The sequence below is a fragment of the Atractosteus spatula genome, chromosome 12 (assembly GCF_055471065.1).
Source record: "Atractosteus spatula isolate fAtrSpa1 chromosome 12, fAtrSpa1.hap1, whole genome shotgun sequence".
In the NCBI taxonomy this organism is placed as follows: Eukaryota; Metazoa; Chordata; class Actinopteri; order Semionotiformes; family Lepisosteidae; genus Atractosteus; species Atractosteus spatula.
The window spans coordinates 42,434,727-42,461,743 of NC_142717.1; the positions used below are offsets into that span (position 1 = coordinate 42,434,727).

Here is a 27,017-nt window from a genome sequence, read left to right on the forward strand (position 1 = left end):
CATTCAACCGTATAATGCTATGATAATGTCATTACTTTTATACTAAAGCTACACCAGTGTGTAAGGTATACAAACTGCAGAATGAAGAAGTAACTTTCTGGATATGTTTCATTAAAGTCTGGACAATGAAATAGATTCCCTGTGTTTACCACTGGGAAAGTACTTAACCTAACCCAAGAGACAATTAAGAAAAAATAAGCTTTAGTTGTCATAAGTAATGGATGTTCTTACTTGAAACCGACAAGTCAACAATGCAGTGAATTAGCAGACGTTTTGTTTTTATTGTCCCCAAGATGATCATTTACGTCTACCATACTTAGAGAGATGGATTTTATTTGCTAAATGTGCAATGCAGATCTTTTCTCTGTCTTTTTCAGCTTAGTAAATTTGCAAATAACCTTCAAGGAATTTTTGCAAAGCCCCTCACTTCCTGGCTCATCACTTATTGCCTATATCTTACCAGAATGTGAAAAAGAAGGGTAGGGAGGCTGTGCATAGAGACTGGACTTTTTTGATAAATGTGTATTTGTGTAGTCTAGGTATGCAGGGTATTTTTGCTCGCCTTACGAAGTGTTTGATTTTTCAGGATACTGATTTTGTAGTCTTTTTTCTCTGTTTCTTTTCCTTGCTCCTTTTTTGTTTTTCTTTTGTGTTTCAAAGCAAATACCTAGTCCGTCTGTGTCTGTTCCTGGCAAAGAGCAGAGCATTGCTAAGCAGGCACCGGTCTGCTGGGTAAGACACTGGGGTTTGCCCTCTAAGTTTTAGCTAGAGGAGGAGTGGTAACTTGTCAGATACCGTTTGCTGTGTGTTCATTCTGAGGTTTCCTTAACCTAGCGTTCCATCCTTTTATTATCCTTTTATCCTTTTTCTTGCCTGCTTTAGCCCTCCTGTAGTATTTCCAGCACATTTAGAAGAAGTGAGGTGTGAAAAGTATTTCCATTTGTCTTTAGAACCAGCTCTTTTTTTCTGTAGGATCCTTGTGATAGGTTTGGAGATGAGTAATATTTAAAGTATCTTTGTGTGTAAAAAAACAGATTTTTTGTATTACATTATTTGAAAAAAAAAAGTGTTTTTCAACCATGAAAATGCTTAATTTTTACTTAACCTCAGTCTAAACTCAGTTTGCATCTTAACAATGGTTGCTACTCTATACTCTATTTGTTTTTTGGGGGATATGTTACATTTATTCTTACAGATATATACACATACTCATAAGAAATGAGTTAGTAAGCAGCCATTGATATATGTACTGTATAGTTGCCTAAAACTGTTTGATATTTTGCGTCCATACAGTACAGTAGTTTTGAAACAATCTTTCAAGTTTACCAAATGTACTATTACTGAAAAGAATTACAGGGCAGGATTCATCTACAGTACATGTCTGACAATTACTGTTCATAAATTTGGAAAGAGATCCAAATCATACCTAATTTCCCAGTGAAGCTTTATTGTTTTTTATTGTAACAATCTTAACTACAGAAAAAAAGAAGTGGTTCCAGTTTAGTGTCATTAGCAATTATAAACGGAATTAAATTTTATTTTTCTGCAGTATGAGTCATCCGGACTTGGTCTGATCAGCAGCAGATTACGGACTACTCTCAACAGAATACAGGAGAGTCTTATTGACTTGGTAAGGACGATTTTTTAATGTTACTCTGTCTAGAGAAGCCTGATAGAATCTCTTAATTTCCCAGCGAAATTCACTGGGAAATGGCTTGAAGCAATGACTTGGACTAGTATTTTGATTTATTAGTCCTTCTGTAGGGTTGTTATTTAACAGTTTGGTTTGAGAGATTGGAAATAAAATGACAGATAACAGTAGATAGACCCTGATCTTAAATAAACAGTTTGTCAGGCAACCAATTAAAGACCTACAGAATCCAGTGTCACACTCTGCTTTGTTAATGCTTCACTTGACTGGTTTCCTAACACACAGCCCGATCTTTTCTCTGCGATGGGTGTTAAATTTTGGATTGGATTCTGGACTATCAGCAGTTTCAAACCCTGAAACTGAGTTACGTTAGGCTGTGGAAGAAAATTAATCAATATCTTTGACAAGCCAAGGTTTTTTTTTTCATTTCTAGTACACAGACTTTGTATGAGCTAAAGGTTTTCTGTATTGTGTTCTGTGGCTTACTCATATCTCATAACTTCTCCTCTAATGAAAAACATAAAAGTTCTAGCAAAGAATCTGTGATTTGTAGCAAGATTGCTTCTTTCTTAGTTTTTCATTCTTGAAAAGGATAAGCTTCAGTACACATAATCGAATGAAGCAGTCATTCATGTGTTGCCTTGTCTATTGTACTGTATATTGTAATATAGTGTACAATATTTGAATATTTCAAAAAAAAATTTAAATGAAGACATACCTAGGAAAAAAGGTTGGTTTGGATTTCATCGTGTTTGGCATTGTACGTATTGCAAAATTATTGACAACTATTTTTATTTGTTTGACTTTGGTATATATTTGTGAAAGCTGAAAATAAAATGCATTTTCTGTTTTCTAATACATTTTTGGGCAAAACTGAAGCCTCCTTGATGGTTTATGTTATTCTCCACCCTGTGCCTGTTGCATGCTGGGATAGGCTCCTGCTCCCCTGTGACCCAAATTGGATGAAGCTGTTAGAAAATGGGTGGATGGTATAGTATTTGCATTTTAGGAATTTGACAGTGCTTCCCTATTTGCATAAATCAAATATTGCCATATATTCCTGCACACATCTGCTTAAGTACTCCTATGTATCTCTTGCAGGCAATTCGTCCCTAGATTTAAGTTACTTCTTTCATCCTGGATCTTAGTTTATCCCTCCGATGCCTGATTGTTGTAAGTTCTGGTGACCATGGGGGACAGTTGTTTGCTTCCTTGTTCTCTGCAACCAGTCTTTACATACTGTTTGGATATGGGGTTAGGATGTTTCCTGGTAATGTGGGAACAAGGTCTTTCTCAGATTTGAATTCTCGGGTCCTGTATAGAACATCCATGTGCACTTGTCTTGCATTTAGTATACAGTTCCCAATACCTGTAAGAGCTCTAAACCTCCAAACGATCGTGCTCCGCTGCCCTTGATCCACACTGGGCTATAGAGTGCTTGTGATGGTACCCATGCTACCATTTTCTCTATGAGCTAAATCGTCCATTTGGAGAGGGTGGCAGGGTGGCGCAGTGGTTAGCATGGCCGCCTCGCAGCGCTGGGGCCCTGGAGGTCAGTTTGGGACCTGGGCCGCTGTTCGTGTGGAGTGTGTGTGTTCTCCGCCTCCTTCACGTGCGTGGGTTTCTTCCAGCCTCTGCAGTCTCCTCCCGCAGTCCAGCGGCCCCGGTGTGAGCGTACGCGTGTCCGTCTGTCTGGCTGCCCTGCGATGCGGAGGCGCCCTGTTCAGCGTGGATGCTGCCTTGTGCCCGCTGCTTTCCGAGACAGGCTCTGGCTCCCTCGCCACCCTATTTGCCTACTTTTGCACTGGTATCTTCGTGTCATGATCATCAATATCTCCGGCACAATATCTGTTTGTCAATATCCCTGCTGTTCAGATTTGCTTAATTCTTTTTTGTGGGGTGAGGTTACCTTTGTAATAAAGCATGTCCTGTCTTATATTTTTGTATTGTTCCTTTTCTATTCAGCCTTAATGATAAGAGGTTAGTAGTAGCACATGATCAGCTTCTGAGTATTATTTGCTCAAGCTTGATTAATACCTACTCAAAATGAGTTGATACTCTGTTCTGTTACACTCTCGTCTGATTCGTTGCTTGGGACTGTCTAACATCTTTTGCATAATGTATGTATTTGAAAATATATTTTTCAGCGTGTGCATTTTCACAGTTCAGTAAGTCTTATAAATGTAGTGTGGGCTAAATCGATAATGATAGATGATAATAATGTAATGAGGTTTTTTTTTTTCCTTTGAGAGATTCAATTTAAATCCCGACAACAACTCGAAGAAGATATGGGGTAGAATAATTGTTACAGACTGTAATTATTTTATTCCATATGCAAATAATGTCATAGCTGAGGTGGGTTTTGTTTCAGCGCTAAAAGGCCTATGGATTCTTAGCGTGCAGTAATTGAATTGGCTATTTAAGATGGGGAGCTGGACCTGGAGGCCTGTTTTGTCCCCTCCTCTCAATCCTTGTGTGTAGTTCTCACAGTAACCGTGCCTCAGATACAGTACAGCTAGGAGTTATGTGGAACCACGCTGCAGCTCGAATTAAACCCTGGGAGTTCTAGGAAGGTACTGACAAAAGAGGAGATGTCAGTTCAATCCCAGGCTGCAGAGATTACAGTGGGTGTGCTGCCCGAGAGTCAGTTCTATATTATGCTACATTTAATTAGGAAATGATAAGAGTTGAAATATAACACAGAGAACAGCTGGGTGACTGTAACAGCTTGGATGAAAATACTTCTCCCTTTGATGCCTTTTATTCAAATTCAGAAAGACTTTTGAAAATGAACGTCCTTAATTTACTTTGGATTGGTGGCGCAGCTAAAATGTCTATATTCCATACAGAACAGGAAAATGTAGCCTATCTAAAATCAGCGTGACAAATGAAAACGGTGCCAGTGCTGTGCCAGGCAAATGAATAATTTTCCTTTGTGACTGTTTTTTGATTATTAATTGAATTCACTTCCCTGCTTTGTGAATGTCGTTTCTCAGCTTTGTGTACTGTCCTGGCCAAACTGTTGCACCAGGGGGAGGTTTTAATCATAATGAGAAGTGTGGTATTGTGTGGTGACGGATAGAGTAATTTCCTCAGGATCTGTTAAGGCAGTGGAAAGCTCTGGAAAATGGGGAGGTAAGCTAATTTATGGTAATATTTAAAGTAGAAAAATCAGTAAAAAAATGATTTTAACCATTACTTGCTGTTCAGTGTAACATCCAGGTTTGCTGGCAGGATATTATTTGAAACTAAAACTCTGCGCCCATTTTTATTCTTCTCTTGATTATCATTGTGATTATTACTACAAGATTCTTTCTAATTCTTTGCTCTCCATGGAATTCTGTCTTGTGTGCTGCAGATCACAAAAAGTGGACAGCAACTACAAAGGCAGAGATGAAAGTGTCTGGCTTTAAGGTGAATTGCTGAACTGGACAGCAAAACACAGAAACACGTGTACTGGCTGGAGAGGATAAGCCTCTGGGGATTCATAGAGCTCTGCAGCTCTACTTAGACTTCATACTTATCTGCAAATGATATGATTTTTCAAGGGATTTGACTCGCCTGATATTAAGTTCTTAAAATATTATTGCCTGAAGTGAAAACACTGTAGATGGCTATTTAGCTTTGCTCCTTTGAATTTAATTAAAAGCAATAAAAAAACCTTTAACTTTACTCGTTCTTTTTATACCGTGAGGCTATTTTTGTAGACTCATAATAAATCATTCATTATTCAGGATACCACATCTTTTCTCTCTCTATATTTTCTCTTGTGAAGATGATGTGATGAAAGGTTTTCTAAATTCTTTTTTCTGAGCCCTTAAATGTCTCTCTAAAATATGCATAAGTTGTGGGATGGAGAGCAGTAAGAGAATCTAATAGATTTGTTCATTGATTATGTCTCACGGAGTCCTGTATTGTATTCAAAATCCAAAAGACGTTTAAGGTAAAAGAAAACTTTTTTAAGTTACTTTGCAGTAACTCTATTCAACATTACCTTAATGTTTTAGGAGTGCTTTGAGAGAAGCCGACAGCAAGCCCATGGTGTATCTCAAATTACAGAGTTGTCTAGTGCCACACACTGGACTAACTTTTCTCAATAACTTCCTATAGGAAGAGGCTTAGTCCCGCTTGCACAGCACAGTCCAGTTCATATTGTTTGACCAGCCCTGTCTGGTCTATCCGGATCCTGCTCTGCAGAATAAAATCAACCTTATCTGTTGTTTCAATAAGAAGACAAGCATGGGTCAGCAGAACCTAAATACCGCTGTTGTAGCCCCTATAAATTAGTTATTATTTTAACCCAAAAAATAGATCAATAGTTTCCATATTGAAGTCACGGGTCTTAAAAACATAACTGCAGCTACAAATTATAGTGAGGTAAAAGGGGAAATAGTATCCTAACAATTATGTGCTCACAGGAAGCCACTTACCATTTATGTAGTAAAACAATTGCAAGATTTATTAGTATATGGTGAGCCCTCCTGCCCAGCCAGTGAGTAATAATTTGAGCTTCATCAAATGCTTGTTCACTGGAGTTCACAAACCCACGCAATTCAACCTACCAAATATTCCCTTTAGCCCTGCGAGCACTGAGCTCATCACTCTTCTCCTGTGGCTCTACAGTCACACAGCTGGGCTTCTGAAAGCAGAACGATGGCTCACCTTCAGCAACCTGCGGTGCGTCTTCACATTGTGCACCTTCAGACAGTTTTGTATTTCCCAGTGGACAGACAGATATACAGTATGTTGTGCAGATTTCTTAGAAATCCTCAAAATGTATTATGGGTTTTGCTTATATAAGAAAAATTAATCACAACAGAAATCAAATATACATTTTACATGGTCATCTTAGGTTGTGACTGCTCTGCATATACTGTAATCATCTTGGAATATGAAATTATATAAGATCACCTTCCCAGATTTAATAGGGTGGACGGAAATACTGCTGTACGTATGACACACACTAAAACACCAAAAAGTGTCATTTGGTGTGTAGGCCTGTATTTCTTTTTTCAGCTTATGAATTTAATTGCATATATACAAGGCCTGTTAAAGTCAAAATTAGACGTACAGTATGACAACTTATTTTAATAGTAGAGGATAGAGTGTGGAGCTGCATCAGTGAGTGAGCTGGAAAGGAGAAAGAAGAAAAAACAAAATGTTTCAGCTGGATTGTTATCTTCATCCCTTCTTTGTCTCCGCTGCCAAAATGTTCTTTTTTTTCTTTTTTATGCTTTCAGTAATAGGGATGTTTTTGTTTACGCTCTATGTCGATGCCCCTCACTGACGGGCTGAATGAAATGAGCATTTTTAGTCTGGAGCAGAGAAGACTACAATAAGAACCTGATGCAAGTATCCAGATCCTCAAAGGCACTGACAGTGTCATCCCATAGGATTTCTTCAGCACGAACAGTGAAGCACGAACCAGAGGGCATGCGGAAACTGTATGGAATGCAATTAAAATTGAGAAAAGGAGGCACGTCTGTACCCAAAGTGTTGTGGGAGTGTAGAACTACCCAGCCATGTCACTGAAGCAGGCGCCCTGGTTTCTTTCGTGTAATGGCTGAATGCGATCAATTAACTACTAATTATCAAATGGGTTAGATGGGCTGAGTGGCCTATTATAGTGTGTTACCTTTCTTATGTTTATATGTACGTATGTGACATGATTACAGTTAAAGATGCACTATATTTGAGTACATTCGGGACATCCTTTATCAATGCTTATGATAGTGGAATAATGATTTATAACAATAATTTTGGAGCAGAAAATCTTCTTCAGGTGGTATCAGACTGAATAGGTTTGTTCTCCGATAGTTCTGCTGGGTTTTCTGTCGGGCGCCATCCACAGAACAGGGTGGGATCACTCAAACAGAAAAGCCTTACTTCTTGATATGAAAAATATTTTTCCTCATCTTTGCCTGAAGCCACTAAAATCAAATATTTGTTTAATGAGTTCAGATGTACGGTAATGAGAGTTGCACTGAATCTGTTGTAGTATCATTTCGTGGATACAGGGGAAAAAACTGCTAGAAAATGCTGTTCTTAAGGTTTCCGTTAGAAACAAACCTTAATGCATTTCCGGAAGTTATGCACAGTGTCTCTGTACACTATATTCTGGTATTTTATGTACAGTACCAGTTTGTTTCAAATCATTTTACACATTTCCATGCCTTATAATTAAAAAAAAACAAGATTACCCACCTTTTCACTATTTTATTTTTTGATATTTTATGGTCTGTGGCTCAGTGGTTAGCATTGCTGCCTCACTGCTCTGGAGCCCTGGGACCTGGGGTGGTGTCTGCATGACGTCTGGGTCTTGCGTGCCATCCAGGGTGTACCCTGCCTTGCGCCTGTTGCTCTGGCCCCCCAGTGACTCTGTGTTGCACGATGTGGTTAGAAAATGGATGGATGGAATATTTGATTAAATGTTAGTGAACTCCAGAACACTTGATAATCATTTTATTGTAACCCTACTCTGTTGCCTGGCTGTTTGTTCAGTAGTCAGGAGTATAAAGTTATTGCTAACGATCCCAGGAACACTTTCATAGTTTTTTAATACAATATTGGTAGAAAAAAGTGTAATGCAGTTGCTTTTAATTTATTGTCAAAGGTATGATGGCGTAAGTCCATTGCACTGTTCTACTCAAAGCAAATGCTAATGTTAATTCTTTTTGACACTATTCTAATAAGAAAACGAATTTGGAACATTAAGAAGGGATGACAGAATGTGTTATAGAATATACATGACAGTAATTTTCTTCTAACTCGGCAGCCTGGGTCAAGATAAATATTCTGAGAAAGAAATGTACTGTAGGTGTGACTTACGCAAGAAGACCACATAATTGTTTATCAGATAGATTTTTGTGAGGACAGGGTGTGACATTCTGGGTGGATGTCATTTTTAGCTCTTCAGGTAAAAAAAATATAGAATCACATTAAGTATATGATTACTATCTTACTAATATGACAAAAAAAGCATACTATATTGCTTGCCCCCTGGGTATTTATGTGCTTTCTGTACTGTGCTTGTAACCGATATTAAATTCCTGTGCCAGAAAACACTGCTGATATACAGTACACTCGAACATTTCAAGTTTGTGGTTACGAAAATGAGTGTCTTTTATATCTGCTCACACATCTGATAGCTGAAGAACAAGTAGTTCTCCGCACAGAAAAGTCAAAAGGAAGACCAACACGGAGTGTTGACCGTTGCGCTTTGAAGCCAGAATGAAGGGGGCTCATTGTTGTGCTTTTTCCTTCTACTTCTCAGCATGAAATTGACCTCTGCTTTGTTCCTTTGCAGCCAGTTCACACTGACACAACACTCCATGCAAACAGGTCCATATATTATCCTAGATACGGTATTTGTATTTCCAGGACAAAAATCAGATGTGCTGCAATGTGAATAAAGTATTGCTATTATTTTTACTATACAGTATGCTATCATTGGATGTAATTGTTAACTCATGGCTGCAGAATATTAAAAGTATCAAAACTTAAAGCTTCCATAAATGGTCTAGTGGTTGGGGTGTCCCTGAGAAGCTTTCAAGATGGAGGGAGGGAAATCGTTGGCAGAGTATTCTTTATGTTTTCAGCTTGTGGGGTACAGCTTGAGTGTAGGTTGGGGGAGATTCTACACAACGTTTCTGCTCTCTGTGCGGGAAAGGGAGAAGAAGTCAATACTGTGTTCTCAGTGAGGGGGTGGAGGTTTGCAGAAAACAAGTGACTGCTCCCACTGAAAATCTTCTGAGCGTGCTGCGCTCACAGGCACGATGATTCTGCAGACCTGAGAGCTGGGCACTTGGAAGAGAGATCTTCATAGGCCTTTGTTTACGGCCCAGAAATTCAAATTATACATGCTCAAAACACTGAATGTATGAATAAGCACTCAGTATTGGAAAACAGTCAAACGTTTGTCTAGTAGAGAAAATTTGGGAAGTACATAGTAGCCTCCTACCTGAACCACGTCTACAGGATCCACCTCGCAAAACAGTTAAAATGGAGAAGTATGAATAGTGCAAAACTGAAAGAATCCCTAGTGAAGGAAAGCTTGTACCTTGTATATACTTGTAGTTCTTACCTGTATATACAGTAAGAACTACAGTAACTTCCTTCAGATAGAATGGTGATTAACAAAATGCTAGCTGTTTTCTACAGGGATATGGTTGTTATTTAATTTACTTAACTGAAGGGGAAGTGAAATGCAAAACTATTGTAACAGTGTACATCAATCAGAAGATGTAGGAATATTCAGTTTCAACTTAAAAACAATGAAATATTTATTGTGGTGCTATGCATACTGCTGCTGCTTCAGGTGAATAGCAGTTGTCCTTTCCACCTTTTGTTCATGGTTAGACTACTCGCGAGTTATTTTTAGAAAGAACAAAAAGTCAAAAGTTGTGGGGATTTAATTTTCTTGAGCATATATCCTGTGCAAGGTTTCCGAACCTGATGAATATTTAATGCTATTTTTAGATGGCGGGTCATTTCTAGATGACAGGGACAAAAATGTCAGTGAAGAAGGGTAAACCATGTCAATTACATTTTTTACACCTTTTAAATTTTTTTAAATCATTCATATGCAGTGCTGAAAAGGCTTTCTTAGTCTTTTTACCCGGGCTTTTGAGCACTGCAGTCCACAGACGTCTATGTACAGTACCCTACAGAAGTCATCAAGCTGACTAAATTGATTCAGAGAATAAGCTATTTAAACTCTAGCAACTACTATGCATTTCCTAGTAATGAGTTAAAATCATGGGCAGGGGAAATGAGGAGTTTATGCGTGAACAAGATTTTTTTTAAGAATGAGGGGCCCTGCTTTATTATTTTTCAGACATCATTTATGCAGAAGGAATCTTTTAGGTTTATGTTAAAAAAGTTAACTTATTCGTGCAATGATGTGCCAAGGAGGTTGTTGGGACAAGTAAATGTACATCATGAGCTGTAAATAAAAAAAAAGCATCAACGTTGTTTAAAAAGATAAAATAATATGTATACACATTTCATTTCCTGGTGGAAGACACCGAAATGTTCTAATGTTTTGTTTTTCCTCTCACTTCTTTAAGACAAAACTCTGTCTTTAATGAGGTATACTATTTACATTCTGCACCTTCATCGTAATTTGAAGGGAAGGAGTATTGGGTTGTTTTTGCTTACTGTGTGCACAGGAGACATCAGATTTTTTTGGACTATTCTGTAAATGCCTACTTGTTTAGATCATGAACAGAACACTAGAGTCTCTGTTAGGAAGCATTTAGATCATCTCATTTATTCTTTTCACATTCTGACTATCTGAGAATAGAAGTGTGCAGACAGGGTTTTTTCTGATACATCACTGTCAGCTAGGTTGCTCACATTGACTTTGTGCATAATTTGAAGCCTGTTTCAACAGTTCGGTCTGCAGTTTTCGATGTGCTTGTTTTAGCACTTATAAATCACCCTGCAGTGTGTTTCTTATATCACATTGAAGTGACAAATCTATGGAACAGATGTGTAGACAGTAGGAAACAATAAGGAAAAAAAATATGGAGTACCAATAGAAACCTATTGCCTAGAACTTCAACAAATCCACAAATTTATTTTCAGAAAAACGCACAAGTCATAGCAGGTGCACTGACATTTTATTGAACTGACATGATGTAGAAAAATTCAGCATGCTGATTATCACTTGTCACCGACAGAGTTGATCCGCAGGGTGTCTACTGTGAAAGTCACAGGCTGCTGACGTGCGGGGCCACTGTTGGAAGCAGTATAAGATGTACATCTATAGTTCATGCTTCCCACCAAGTTGCGGATGTTTGTGGCAATATGCCCCATTCCTCTAGCTCAGACAAACGTGTTCGTGTTCACATGACTGTGGTTTCTATACTTGAGATGCCACATGTCATCCCAGATTATCCCATAGATGTTTAGTGGGGCTTGGTTCAAGGCACATTGTAATGTACCGTACATCCCCCATCTCACAAGAAAGCCGTTGTTACACAAGCAGTGTGTGTTGTCCAGCTGGAATCTTGTCATGTGATGGTAAGCAGATAGATGTAGCACCAAGTGAAGCACCAGGGCATGCTAGTGTGGTGCTGTGCAGACAAGTGCAGCCCAGAACATTACTCTTGGATCTCTCCAACAACTGGTTTGTTGTTCACAAAAACTACATTCTGCACCTCTGCGGCACATTGTCTCATTGTCGTCCAGGGTGATTTACATAAAAACCTTGAATGATCGCCAAAGCGGACTTGGCTTCACTGCTGGCCAGTTCATCTGGCCACTACACATGATACATACAGATGGCACAAAGTCAAAGGTACAGTATAGCATATATATTGCCTTCTGTTTTTCTTTCATGATTTTTGCCAGCTTTGACATTCAACAGGTTAAATCACATCAGCTGTGCCTAATAAACCGCCTTACTAAAGAGAGGATTTATTGCCCATGTAGCAATCGTAACCTTAATACCCAACATTTGTATATTTTATTTTTCTAAAAACATACATCCATAAATAATGATGAGTTTGTTTTTATGCTCAGTAAATATAAATTTGATGTTTGGATGTGATAAATCAGTATGTCCAGTATAACAGGATGAAACCCAGTTGAAATAAGACTGACCAAAAAATCTAATTGCAGCTAAGATAAATGTTTTCCCAAAGACATTTTAAGTACTCCAGTACTTCAGTCATAGGTGATTGGACATTGAAAGTCTGTTACAAGCTATGATTTGTATCACGTATGTGTGTCGCCATACTGTTGCTGAAGTATTTTTCTAATCATATCATATGTGTGAACAATGATGGTGTTCTGTCCTCACAGATGACATTATTTGTCTGTACTTATAGTATGTGCTAAGATTTAGGCTTCTGTATTGGAGAAATTGTTTATTGTTTCTCATTCCTTTCACCTGTCTGTTACTGAAAAATAAACATACTGTACGTGTTTTGTAATGGTGTTAATTCTTTTAGCTATCTCTAAATCAGAGTTCTCTGGTCCTTTTATGCAAAAACAGAGGTGTTTTCAGCACAAATGCTATTTTTATTATGCTTCAAATGCTATTTTTAGACTTTTTTGTAAATGAAGAGAGATGAAGTGCAATTTACCTGAATGATTTTTACATGATTAATGCGTGTTTCTGGTGTCTGGTCAGAAAAGCGCTTGTGGGCAGGTGTGTACATGTCAATCACATTCAACATTGGGTCTAGTAGGAAAGAGGCTGATTCATACTCAGGCATAGCCTGCTCAATAATTAGTTTGTAAATTATGCACCTCTATTCCTTTTAACACATTTCTGAACAAGCAGCATTTATTTAGCAAATTACAAAACTAATATATCTGTCGTATTCTAATTGATCCTGTTTTTGTGACTTTGAGCTTATCACAGGCAGGTCTGCTTATCCCTCTTGTAAATGAGAAATGCTCCTTTCAGTAAAGATTTGAATTACAGTGTTATATTGGATCTGTATGTGGTTGTATTTGTATGTGGTTTTTCTGGCTGCCAATTATTTTGTGGCAGGATAGATTAAGCCAAATCTGTAAATGTGCTGAGTGTTTATTTTATAAATGAAGTGCGGTGGAAGTTTCAGAGCTCTACTTTTAAAAGTGATTCTGTGACAGGTTTAATCTTATAAATAAATATGCTGCTCATGTAATCTTCTGTAATGCATACCGTACGTGTCACTTTTTTATGTCATCTAAGAGCTGACATAAATGGGCTGACCTGGTGATGAGCTTATTATTGCTGAGGCTTTAAGTATGCACCTGTTTGACAAAGGGGAAAATAGTATGCTATTGTATAATATGATAGGTATGAATTACTAACAGATATGTCAATTGCAAATCTTGTGATGTTACAAAACGTAAACGCCCAGAACATGTTAATCATGCAAACCTGCCTTTATCAATGAGCCGTTTGCCACTTGGTTCTGAACCGAATCAATTTAAGCCCATCACTGAATTCGTTGCTTAACAGTAATGACAGCCAGACGTGACTGTCGGAATATGTTGGCTGGAAGCAGTATTGCTGTCCTTGTTATTCTTAGGAGAAGAGCTGAAACACTGAGTGTTTATTGTAATGACATGGCACTACAGTAATCCTTTGGACAGCTGGAAACAGAACACAGGCAAATTGTTGAGTGAGGCTAGAATTTATTTTCAGTGAGAAATGTTCAAAAAAGAGTCACTGCTGTAGGCCTGTGCTCATTCATTATGGTGCCTCAAGCGCACTGTTGTTTCTTGGACCTGATTGGATAGCATAGAAAGATAAGCTTTTTTCTAAATCAACATTGGAATACAAACTAAAGGAAACAAATGGAAATGAACAGGAAGTGCCTGTAAAGTGCTTGAGAACAGGAGCATTTCTGTTTTACACAAAGGGTGGTAGGAGTTTGGAACAAGCTCCTTCTTTGCCATATTGTCAAAGCCAACAAGATCACTTCTGTCAAGAAATGGCTAGATGATGGCTAGCAACAATTGAGCAAGGTGAACTGAATGGCCTTCTCTCATCTGCGAATTTTCTTAAGCTCATACCAGGCTTCTTTTCATAGCTTTTCAAATGTTTATTTGAATTGTTTGAACCTTAGAAACCATTATCAGAAATAAAATGGTTTCTTGCATATACAGTATACTGGATTTTTCATGGCCCTACACAGAAAGGCATAAAATGTCATAAAACATGTTTAGGAACAAGTAATAGGTTTATTCCATGCTGAAAAGAGAAAAAAGACAACACAACATTTCGGCTGTGGGACCGTCCGAAACGCTGTGTTTTCTCTCTTCTCTTTTCAGCATGGAATAAACCTATTACTTGTTCCTTTGCAGCCTACGCATTCTGACACAGCTACCCACCTGAACTATTATAAAACATGTTTACAATCACAACAAATATTTACAGATTGGATACTCTGTCCTGCTCCAAAAATATTGCCATACCCAACTCTTGATAGCATTGTACAGAGCAAAGTCATATTTATCACAAATAATAACCAGAAAATATACAGGTCACATGTATTCAAATAGTCATCCTCTGGTAGGGATCATACCTGCTGCATTGTGCCTTTGTGTGAGATTCTGGCACTTCTGCGGGAGAGTGTTTGACCAGTCCTGGGGGCAGTATTGCTCCAGATTCATCAGACCCTTTGGTGTCTGTTTATGAGCTGCCTTCTTGAAGTTCGAACCACAAATATTCGACTGGGTTGTGATCTGGATAGTTGCATGGTCAGTTCAGAAGAGTTATTTTGTGTGCAGAAAATTTTCTTTCTTCAGTTTGGATGCAGTGGATCATTATCATGCTAGAATAACCATTTTCATCCGAGCTTGAGCATCTTGGCAGAAGGACCTAGGTGTCTGGCCAGAATGTCCTGGTATGTGTTGGATTTCATGACTCCCCCATCTTAACACGGGCTCCAGGGTGTGAAGACACAAAACTACCCCAAAACATAATAGACCTCCCACTGTATTTCACAGTGGGCCGGAGTGTTTTCTCAGTATGAGCTGTACCTTTTTCATACCAAACATAACATGAGCATGTCCAAAAAGCTCAATTTTTGTTTCATCCGACCATGAGACATGGTTCCAGTTGTCCTTCAGATGTAGTTTGCCAAACCGGAGCCGCCTCTCTGAGTGGTTGAGAAGCGGTTTGAGAAGCGGTTTCTTCCTTGCAACCCAACCACGACCATTTTCCAGTGAGGCCCTTTTTTTCTCAAGGTTTAGGACCAACACTAATCACAAACATTCAGTCTGAATGAAATCATGTTTTCTTGCATTTTCTCTGTTCAATATGTAATAAATGACACATAGTGCAATAGTAATATATTGTAATGTGCACTGTACTATTTATATTGTTTTGCAGTCTAACTTATTGTGCAAATGTGGTAGTTTTTTTTAAAGAATTATACATATTTTATACCAATATAAACTAATTCTATTAATTTACACAGCTGCCTGATATTAATTTCTTATAATCAGCTTATTTTTATGAATAGGAATCTTTTTGTCAGAAAAATTTATTTTGACAGGCTAGAGAATGTAAGACTTTTGGACTACATGTTTACACTGACAGTATTTGCTGTTGGCTGGCTAAGAATACTCAGACATCAGGAAACGTTTGGAATTGTGGGTAATGAATGAGTTAAAGCCTTCGGTACCTGATCTTTTTATGAAACACATGGCGATTACCTATTAAAACCTGGTTCTCACTTAATTATAGATAATTGCTTTTCACATCTGTTAAACATCAAGTGAGACATGGTAGCATAAAATTATGACATTAAGAGCATGATTCATTATTTCTGCATATTGAACTTCAAAAACTCATTTATTTGACTGATGGCCATGTTTTAAAAAATCCCATGAAAAGAAATACAGATTAAATAACCTAGGCATTTATTTTTTCCCTTTGGAATGAACAGATAAGTCATATTTTGCATAGCTAAAGCAGATGATTAACTTTATCTAATAAAGTGATTGTTCCATTACCTTATGCGTTTACTGTCAAGTTATCTGGTTTTGCTTTTAATGAGGTGCATACCAGTACGTGAGGTGAGATAGTGAACAATAACGTGCCATTTCAAGTACAACTAGAATAAAGAGATGAGTTCCATTTATTAATATTTATCTTCAATTATAATCTTTTATATTATAAAGAGAAATCTTAGTCCCTGCTTCTTTCACACCCAATAATATCGATAGACCATCATGTTCCATTACGTGTCTGGAATGTCATTAAGTAATGTGCTTTAATTTTCATGTAGTTTAATAAGAATTTCGTATGATGTTGCCATATCGGCATTGCTCTCAATTAAAATTCAATTAATTCGTTTTATAATCTTCCCAATACGGTCCTGTTTTATGGGCGACAGGCTACACTGCCACTTGATGCTATTTTCTGTCCTTGGAGAATGCTGAAATCTAAAATGAAAGCGTTCCTGACTCCGAATTCAGCTTGAGTAATGTCAGCCTAGAAAGGGACAGTAACAAAAATCACCATATTTGTTTTAGTGCGAGACTTAAGTGAGATATTTTTTGGGGGAAATAAGTTGTTGTTGACACAGAACACCTTTTAACCAGATAAGTGTTCATAGAATTGAAAATTTTCTACAGCTCCCTGACGTCCTGCAGCGATCCGGCTTGCTCTTGGCCTCTCCTGGCAGCCCTCTGTGATTTGTTGAAACTCAGCCATGGTGTCTTTCTCCAAATTCGCACTGTTGAATGTATTTCTGGCATTCAAGAGCAAATACAGTTATGAGTGACTGCAGTCGGTCACTATATAATTGATACCGGCTGATTACCATTGTCCAGTACAATGATTGACTTCAAATGAGACATTGGCTTTCTGATAATCTCAGGAAAGAGAGTTGCTTTTGGGACCTTGAAACATTTTGGTCTAATGGGATAATCTTCATTTATCTCTAAACTATCACTTAACTGCATATTATGTTCTTATGAACAATGATCATAAGAATCAGATTATATTCCTTTCTTAAAGGAATTTCCTGCATGGTCTGGCTAAAAGGAACTGGACCTTTTTACTGATGAGCAGTTATGATAGGACCTGATTCAAGTAATCAAAATTCTCAAAAACACAGACAACAAAGTCAGTCCAGTGGACTAATTCAGGATCTGCAGTGAAACGTGAACCAGTAGAAACTACATTGAAGTGCATTGGAAAAATGAGTGGCACAGCTACCACACACCGCATGGGTCCAATGTTCGGTTTCTGAGGTGCTGTTTGCATGAAGTTTGTATGTTTGCATGGGGTTCCTCCGGGTGCTCAGGCTTCCTTCGCCAGTCCAAAGACAGAAAAAAGAGAGCAAATTCTCAAATCGCAGTTTGATGAGAGACTGCATACAGTTCTGTGTGGTAAAGTTGTTGGAAATCAATTTCATCCTCACACCTGAAGAAGGCTCCACGGCCGAAACGTTGTGTTTTTTCTCTCTTCTTTTTTTCAGCATGGAATAAACCTATTACTTGTTCCTTTGCAGCCTACGCATGCTAACGCAGCTACCCACCTGAACTTCTAAAGCAGTAGTAGATCAGTTACAGGCACTGATTAGCACTGGTGATTAAGAGCCCGGTCTCAGGGGTTGAAATAGATGTACAAGTGAAAGGTGCTTAATCTCTTCAGTGTAGGACAAAGGACATTGACAGGAGATTTGATGTATAAAATCGTAACGGTATAGATATGGTCACCCCAGGAAACCAAACTACACACATTGCTTTATACAAAAAGTTGTGGATATGTGAAAGCATTCAACCCATTTCAGTGCTGTGTTTCTGTCTAAACCCTGACTGAAAAAGGTTTAAATAGCTCTTTAGATGTAAAATGAGATTGTAATTAAACTGCCACCACCTGTTCCAGATTGTTTTGCAGACAAAGGAAATAAGGTGGTAGTTGTTAGGTGTGATGGCAGTAGGCTTTAGATTTATTCAGATTTATACTGTACTTGATGGTGGATGAACTCAATATGCACAGCAGTTTAGCAAACGATTTAAATAGAATTTAGTGGAACATACAGACAGTAATAAAGCTGCATAGTGTGTAAATAATTGTTATTTGATACAACTGGTAGCTATTAAAGAGTCCTGTAGTGAGGTGAAAGCTGTGTGTAATTGGACACTTAAACGCAAGCATTTTGTTTGTGGTTTTACCAACAGCGTGATAATATTGTAGCAAGCTCTGTGTTTGAATTTAGAGGTAAAAAATGAAGCAAATAATTTGTAGTGATTTCTCAAATTATGACTAAAGACATATTTGAAAGAAAAACTAAAATAAATGTAAATGACTTACTGTAAGTCTTAGGTGTTGAACTTTCATTTGTTTGCCATAGTATATAGATTACAATTGATATCATATTACATTTAGGTTTATTATAGTAAAATAGAGAAACAAGTTCTTATAGAGTATTATCTTCAGCTTAAATTGAGTCTTGATTGGACTTCAACATTTTACCATTGTATAAGATTAATGAATACTATTAAACCTTAGGGTTTCATTGTTTATATTTTTTAATTTCTCTTTTATTACTCCATATTTGCACATTCATTTTTTCCTTTGCAATGTTTATGTGCATTCACAAGTATTATTTCAAACTTTATTTTTATTAAAAGGCTGCTTCTTCAGTGAACTTTCTGATAAATGCATATTTCTCCATTTTCCCGAGCATTATGGCCAAAATGCCTTGCCTTATGTGATACAGCTGTTGATGTTTCTGGTTTTCATGAAGATGAGATTCTTAATTTTTCAAAGTGAGGAACAAGGAGGCCTTAGAGTACTTGAATGTGAAAAGTAACCTGATGTCGAGTTTAGCAAAATAATTATTCAATGAGTAGTAACCACTCATAGCTGAAAACCTATTGGAATACAAGATTTAAGATTGTAGGTCAAAGTTTACAGCATCTTAGAAAATAAATAGAAGTTCTGCAATCCTTTGCTGCTGTATGCAGTGAAATCTGGAATTAAATACATGCCAGACAAAAGTTTTGATATTTGACTTTTCATAAACAAAATGTCAATTTATTGTGATAGTGTTCCAAAAATAATCATGCTCTCTTCAAGCTACATTGTATTTATGTAAAATTTATGTAAATTGTAATTTAAATTACACAATTATGTTAATTTATGTAAATTAAGGTAGAATCGGAGACATGTCACTGCTGTCAGTCATGTTGGTGGACCTAAAGGGTGCACTTTTCCCTCTGGGCCAAACGTTCCAATTACTGGAGCAAATTCGTGCCTCAATTTGTGCTTCAGGGTGCGCTATCATAGGTGTCTTCCTTTTGGTGAGTTTTAATAATAAGTAAGTTTATTTTTGAAAATGTTTGTCCACATCAAGACCAGTGTCTGCACAGCACCCCCATTTTTATCAGTATATTTTAGCGCTCTCGGGTTCACGTGGGTATGCGCCCTCGCCGCTGCCGCCTCAGGTCGGCCCCACCGATGGGGACTCGAACCCGGGACTCCCACAGGGACCCAGCCAGTTGAGCTACCGCGCTGGTAAGCCAGCTTGCACAACCTGCAATGTCCGCCGTATGCGTTACAATATTTAGATATCCAGTCTATATATTAAGACCATATAAAGCCTTAACTGCTACGAGAGGTTTTGAGTTATGGATATTTTCTGTCTTCAATTGTACATTCACTTTTGAAAGATTGACTTTAAAAAGTCATCAAACATTGTAGCCAGGCATCTGTAACAGCAGTGTTGTAATATTGTTTTGATAAAACCTCAACACTTGTTCATTTCACAAAACTTGCAGCATTGTTTGCCTAAAGCAGTGAGCGAAATGTAAATATAATTATGAATGTAATTACAGTGACTAATGGCTGTCATTGGTGAATAGGGAGAGCTTTATGATGTGGTAGCGATTAGGAGCGGATTACAGTTGTACATTGTTTCTGTGCTGAGCTGACTGAATGCTTTCATGAACACAATTGAGTTTCCCTCAATGTTCTCTCCTGGCTGATGAAATAGTCAGCATTCTGGACTTGTTTCTCCATTCTGGAGGATGCAGTAGCAATAGAGGGAATAGAGGCACATTGAGAGGAATGGAATGGCAAAATGGACCAGTCAGATTCATGTACAGTACTGTATATAGTAGATGTATAGCCTGGTTTGTTTCCTGCAAGTCAGACATTAAAAGTCAAAGGAAGTATTGATCTGATGTCATTAATTCTCTTAGAATTCTTTTAGTAACAGTACCCCTCAAATTCCAAAATTGGCCATTATTTAAATATACACCTTATAAGAAGGTTTTGATAAGTTTGTCCTTAAAATGATAAAACAAGAATGAAAATATTGCTAAAGTCTGATGCGGTTATTGGCATATAACTAGGAATTTGCTAACCTTATTGCGTTAAGCTGCCCTTGAATACACCAGTGCACTCTCCGGAATATGGACGTCTTTCCATTCCCAATACAGACCTCATTACCCTGAGAGATTGTGGTTTCTGTTCGGAAGCTCCAAAGCTGAAGAAATTAAGAACAGTTACAAACCAAAAGTGTCCGTTTACAACTGCTTTGAAGCAAACCCATTTGCTTTCATGCAAATGGAAAGGATGTTGGAAGGGTATGCACAGGTTGTTTATGTAATCTTAGCCATTTATTATGTTTTGACCTGAGGTGGAGGCCAACGCGTTCAGCTCTTAAATGTAGAAACAGTCACAATTAGGTCTTCAACATTTCCTGCCTGTTAATGAATGAGAGCAGCCACACTGCCCCTCTTCATCAAACATTTTTGTTGTTTACAAAAATAGAATTAAGGCTCAAACACGTGCACTGTATTAATCATGGAGAACCACAACCAGCGACATCAAATGAGGAATGGGAAAATCCTCCCAGACATTTTTTTGTCAGTGTACTTTTGTCGACATGAAAAAAGAATACAAAAACAGAACTAGAATAAAATCCAATACATGTTGCAGTAATTATGAAAAATGTGAAATACACACGTTCTTTCAAATGCTGTGATTTAGATGTGAAAATGGGGAAGGATATGAACTCAACAGTCGTACAACTGCTAATTGCTGCAACAAAAAAAAAAACATTACTGGATACATGTGTCACTGTTTTGCAGGAGGCAGCAACAGAAAGTGCTGGGAGCCATGGAACTTCTGAAGAGCGAAAGGAGAAGGTGCCAAGCCCTCATCTGAGCCAGTTAGTGGTATTAACAGCCAGCGAAACACTGTATGGACTTGCAGAAAGAGTGGTTGCCACAGAATCCCTGTAAGTCCTGTATTCTTTTCACTGCCAAAATATCTTTTCTTACCCACTAGAGCAAGCCACACAACAGTGCATCATTCTCAAAAATGAGTAGCTGTCCTATTTGAGCTGAAGGTGTAAGTCTGTGGATACATGTTCCAAAGGATGCACTAGTGCTTGCTTTTGAGGTATTAGACATTATAAATTTATACTGTGTAATGTTTGCAATATTACTAAACTGACGTTGAGTACTGGGTACAGAATGTGTCCTGGGTGTATAAAGAGTAACCGCGATCATCATGCTTTCTCGTTTCACAGGTTCAGCCTTAGTGCCAAAAACCTTAGTTTACTGCTGTATTGTGTTGTTTTATTCATGTGCCATGTGTAAGAACAGAATGTGTGATATTTGCAACTTTGTCTAGAAGCATAAGATGCTTCTTACCACAAAGTACGCAAAGGTGAAGATTTCTCAGAGAACAAAAACTCAGTAAGAGGTTTGTTCCCTTATGAAACCAGCAGCTATATCACCCTGCAACTCACAACTGGCAACCCACTGGAGCTCAGCAGGTGTGAGCCTGGCCAGTACGTGGATGGGAGACCTCCTGGGAAAAACTAAGGTTGCTGCTGGAAGAGGTGTTAGTGCGGCCAGCAGGGGGGCGCTCACCCTGCGGTCTGTGTGGGTCCTAATGCCTCAGTATATTGAGGGGGACACTATACTGTAAAAAGGTGCAGTCCTTCAGATGAGACTCTCTATGGCCATTGAAAATCCCAGGGCATTTCTCGAAAAGAGTAGAGGTGTAACTCTGGCGTCCTGGCCAAATTTCCCCCTGGCCTTTACCAATCATGGCCTCCTAATAATCCCCATCTCTGAACTGGCCTCATCACTCTGCTCTCCTCCCCACCGAGAGCTGGTGTGTGGGGAGTGCATCTTCCAGGTGGGTGCTGAGCAGTCAAGTTTGCAGACAACACTACAGTAGAAAAATGAGCAAATACCACTAGAACGTAGATAAATGTAGGGTTTTATGTCCAGGAAGCAGAAACAAACTCTAAATACAGCTTCGGAAACACTAAGATAAAAGAGCCTGCTTATGTAAAGCATACAGTTGTGGTCATCCCATAATACAGTGCTGTTTTGGATGTTTTCTGGGCCTTAAAGAAATAGAAATTGACAAGCTGAAGGAACTGAACCTTTATTGTCTTGAACCGAGAAGGCTACAAGGGGACTGGGTGCAATCCTCAATCCCTGACGAAGTGGAATCAGCAGTGACACACACACACCTGAGGACACAAGCTGGAACTCCTTGGAAGTGAAATTAAAAGTTGAGAACAAGAGGCACTTCTTTACCCAGAGGGCTGTGAAAGGAAGGGACAAGCTGCCCAGTCATGTTGTTAAATCTGATTCCCTAGCTGCTTTCAAGAATCTGCTGGATGGCTCTTTAGATCAAATGGCTACTAACAAACAGTCTAGATCAGCCTTCACTTGTACCCACTACCCACTTGTACTGTATCGTTTCTCTTATGTTCTTTTGTATGGTCAAGTTATCATATATTTGACCATCTCAGACTTTATCCTTAGCTTAACTAATATTATCTTCATTACAGTATATTATTATATACAATGCGGTTGTCATACATAGCCTAAAACTTACATTTGCCAAATACACCTTAAATAAGTGACTTCATTGATTCACATAGATTTTCTTCTCCAATCCAAATAATATTGAGATTTTCAAAGCACTATTAAAATATGCTTCCGGTGTAATGTTTCTTTTATAAATTGACTCTTTCTCTAATAAATTGACCCTCTCATCAGTTTACATTATGCTCTTCACAAATCCTGGTTTCTGATCACCAGTCTTGTATCTGTACTTTCTGACTGAAACAGACTTGGAACCCAACAACACTTTTTCTATTGCATTGGAAACCTAGTTGTGTGTCTGGATACAAAAATGCTACTGTCTTGGTTGCCAGACGACAGAAAGCAAATGCGAGAGGAATGTTAAAGAAGTGTGAGGCAGGAAGAGATAAGCTTTTAATCTCAGAGACAAAATTTTAGAAAACACTTACAGTAAGTCACAGTTACTGGAAGGCAAAGACCAGTCTCTCTCCAGCACTAAACACGCACGAGCCCTTCACTACACAGATTTCAAAGTAGTGAAAAACTAACAACCCAGTAACCTTGCATGTAGCATATATACATACATGGAATACCTAATGTTGGAATATCGCCATTAGCAAGGTTAACAGGATCTTTCAAAGGTTATCTCTTGGGTAACACCTCATTTATTCTTTCCTTAATGGAATAATCAATAGATAAATTGACCATGAGGTTGTACAAAGATCAGACTTTCTGTTGACTAAATGCCTGTTTATATGCACCAAGGCAGATAAAAATTAAATTATGTTCAATCAAGCTTCAGTGTATCTTGTGGCATAAACACGTGACTTTAAGTGTAACTCACATAATGCAATTTTCACAGTTCTTCGTTATAAAAAGATGCACAAGGGCTTATTTGGAAGCTTGGTGCCATATTTAATGCTGGGTGTGTTTCTTAATTCAAATAAGGTGTTTGAGCTTTGAAGTAATTCTCCTCGTTCTTTGATTGCAATTAATTTACTTTATTTTAAAACATTCTAGGTATTTCTGAAATTTGATTTCTAAAGCAGCCTTTGATTGGTTGAATTTAATATTATTTTTTAAAATACTTGTAGTCATCTCTGTTTAAGACAAAAAAGGTTCAGTTCAATCATCATGGCAATGAAGGACACTCCAGAATGCATCTGGTTTTCTCTTCCAGAGCAGAAGCTTTTCTGTAGCATAGTGACCACATTTTACTCAGTATTCTAAGTCAGGACTTACCGAACAAAATTGAACACTTTTATCATGATATCCCTTGATTTAAATTCTAGACTTTTTTTAGTATATCTCCCAACATTGTGTTTGCCCTTTTATTGCTGTAAATGATCAGTCAATAAACTATTAGTAAACACCAATGTTAAACATCAAAGGGTTTTTCATAATTAGCCTCTTCAACCTCACCTGCACTTATCTACAGTAAATGCACTGATCCTGCTGAGATAACCGTCACCATAGGAAGCTGAATAATGTTCTTACTTTGACTAAAACCATGTGCTGCATTAAAAATGTGACTCGCATTAATTGTGGCAATAACTAGGACTGTTTTGAGAATTTGACTGGAGAGCAAACCATTTCAGTAGAATCTTTGAGTGTCTATCTATCCAAAAATAATCAAATTAGTTGTATTTTTACTCTCTGATTTTATATCTCTGCTGCTTTCGCTTTTGTAGATGAATAATGGGTTAGAATGAAACCACATATACCGAGATACATTCAAAACACAACAAGTGCATTAGTTTCAATACTCCTTTACTGAGTTTTCAATGTTTGCCTTGTATATAAGAAATAGTGTAACTAATTTCTATGAGTCAGTCCACATTATGATTTCTAACTTGAAATGTACTGTGGTACGCAACTTTTGTGACCTAGCACATTAGCTATTTCCATAATTTTGTTTAAGTAATTGTTGGTTAAAATTCAAACTGTGTGCAAGCTCGATCAGTATGCACCCTTGTTCAGTAATTACTCCTCAAGTTTGCTCACACTTTATTGTCTTGAGTTCCTCGGAGAGTTGCAAGAAAATTGTTTTCGCAGGGTAATAACTTTGTGTAATTGATTTATCCATATCAAGTGGAAAGAAAAATTTAAACAGTTTGAATTCCCTCAACCACACATTCACATGAGATGGTATGTTTATTGAAATGTTTTTTTTTTCTGTATTTAAATATTGAAGAGGTGTGAGTTACACACAGTTGAGGAATCTTGAACAATATATATAAAAATATTTCTTTAAGGTGGAAAAGAAATCGTTTCCTCAACGGCAGGTATAGCAGTAGATTACAAAAAAGTAGGCGATGATAACAGGTGTTTTTTCTGTCAGGAAATAATTGTTACTTACACATGTTGATTTCCCTCTGTATTTGATGTGTCTTTGAAGTCTTAAGAACTGTTACTTCTCCTGTACTACCTCTTCTACCAAAAGCATAGCCTGGGGTGACACAGCCCACTTGATCCTTCGCCTTTCTTCTTTTCTCAGGAAATGATTACCCACAGTTATTCTCGTGTCAATTTTAAACAGTGATTGGTGAGGCAAGCCTTTCCGAGCTGTTTTCAACTGTAAGGAATGCCTGCATCTAAATTTCAATAAGCCAAGGGCCCTCGGGCTGGAATGATATTGTCCCAAGCTCTTTTTCCAGCAAGTTTTGAACCTGTATAAATCACCCAATTAGGTGCTACCCAAAAAAACAAAACAAACATACACATTTAAGCGCACACAACTTTATCCTAAAATGCACTGAAATACATTAGCATATGTAGGAGAGACATTTAATTTAAAGCTTTAATTAGACAACTTGCAGAAGATAAGCTGATTTTCACTCTCATCTACAGGGTTTTTCTGGCTGAACAGTTTGAGTTCCTCCAGTCTCATCTTGACACAATGATGCCCGCAGCCAAGAAACCATTTCTCCAACAGTTCTATTCCCAGGTGAGACTCCTGTTCTTTAATTCCTCATAAAAAATGACTATTTAAAAGCAATTACAGGTTTTCCATTTTAGATGGAAATGATTTGCTTTTTTTTGTTCTGTATCAGGGAAAGAAAATAAAAATAGCCTATTGGTTTCATATCCCAGTTGTCATTTCGTCTAGTGTTTGTGTAGATGTTATTTTTTTTGTAATATGCTCTCTTTAGTGTAATGCAGTTGTGGAAAGCCGTATAAATGTTATTAGCCTACTTGCCAAATACTCACTTATACCATTTTTGTTACAGACCGTATCCACTGCCAGTGAGCTACGAAAACCTATTTACTGGATTGTGGCTGCCAAAGCCATTGATTACGAACAGATGTTGCTGCTAATGGCCGGTGTAAAATGGGACATAAAAGAAATTATGTCACAACACAATGTATATGTGGATGTGCTTCTAAAGGTACAGTACTGTTTTTCATGTCAATGAGTAGTCTGACATTTTACATTGAAATACCGTTAAACTAAAGATAATATGTTTTGAAAGAATTGGGCACAAGTATTTATTCAAGGTACAGTATATGCATGATAGATCAAGTGGATACAGTAGCTGCATCAGCGTGCATAGGCTGCTAGGCTGCAAAGGAACAGCTATAGGTTTATTCCATTCTGAAAAGAGAAGAAATGAAACACAACGTTTCGGCTGTGGAGCCTTCTTCAGGTGGGTTATTGATTCGATAACTTTGTGTAATTGATTTATCCAAGTGGAAAGTTACACCCAAAGAAGGCTCTACAGCCGAAATGTGTTTCTTTTCTTCTCTTTTCAGAATGGAATAAACCTTTAGATAAGATAGATAAGACTTTATGAATCCCATAGGGAAATTGATTAAATTGATTTACTTGTTCCTTATGAATGATAGATGCTAACAGTTACTCAACAGGACTGTGTTATTAGTTTTAAATTATTGTTCAAGTACACACATTTGCTTTTTAAGATGTGTTTAACAATGAATCATCTTTTCTTAGAAAATTCTGCAAACAATGTCCACATTTCTCACAAGCCTTTGATTTCAAAAATAATCTTACAATTCAGACACTGTTTGTCTCGGCAACAGAATCCCATTTCAGAAAGCA

General features: G+C 37.7%; 1 protein-coding gene across 3 annotated transcripts in view; it reads left to right on the forward strand.

Moving 5' to 3' along the window:
* vps50 (VPS50 EARP/GARPII complex subunit) overlaps positions 1-27,017 on the forward strand; it is a 133,802-nt gene that overhangs the window by 97,349 nt on the left and 9,436 nt on the right. For 2 of the 3 annotated variants that reach the window (XM_088928870.1, XM_088928871.1), the window contains 4 exons: positions 1,550-1,630; positions 21,215-21,363; positions 25,808-25,904; positions 26,188-26,346. In XM_088928870.1, the coding sequence (XP_088784996.1) occupies positions 1,550-1,630; positions 21,215-21,363; positions 25,808-25,904; positions 26,188-26,346 (486 nt within the window). Of the gene's footprint in view, positions 1-660; positions 733-1,549; positions 1,631-21,214; positions 21,364-25,807; positions 25,905-26,187; positions 26,347-27,017 lie in introns of all 3 variants that reach the window. The other variant, XM_088928872.1, reaches the window with a different exon arrangement.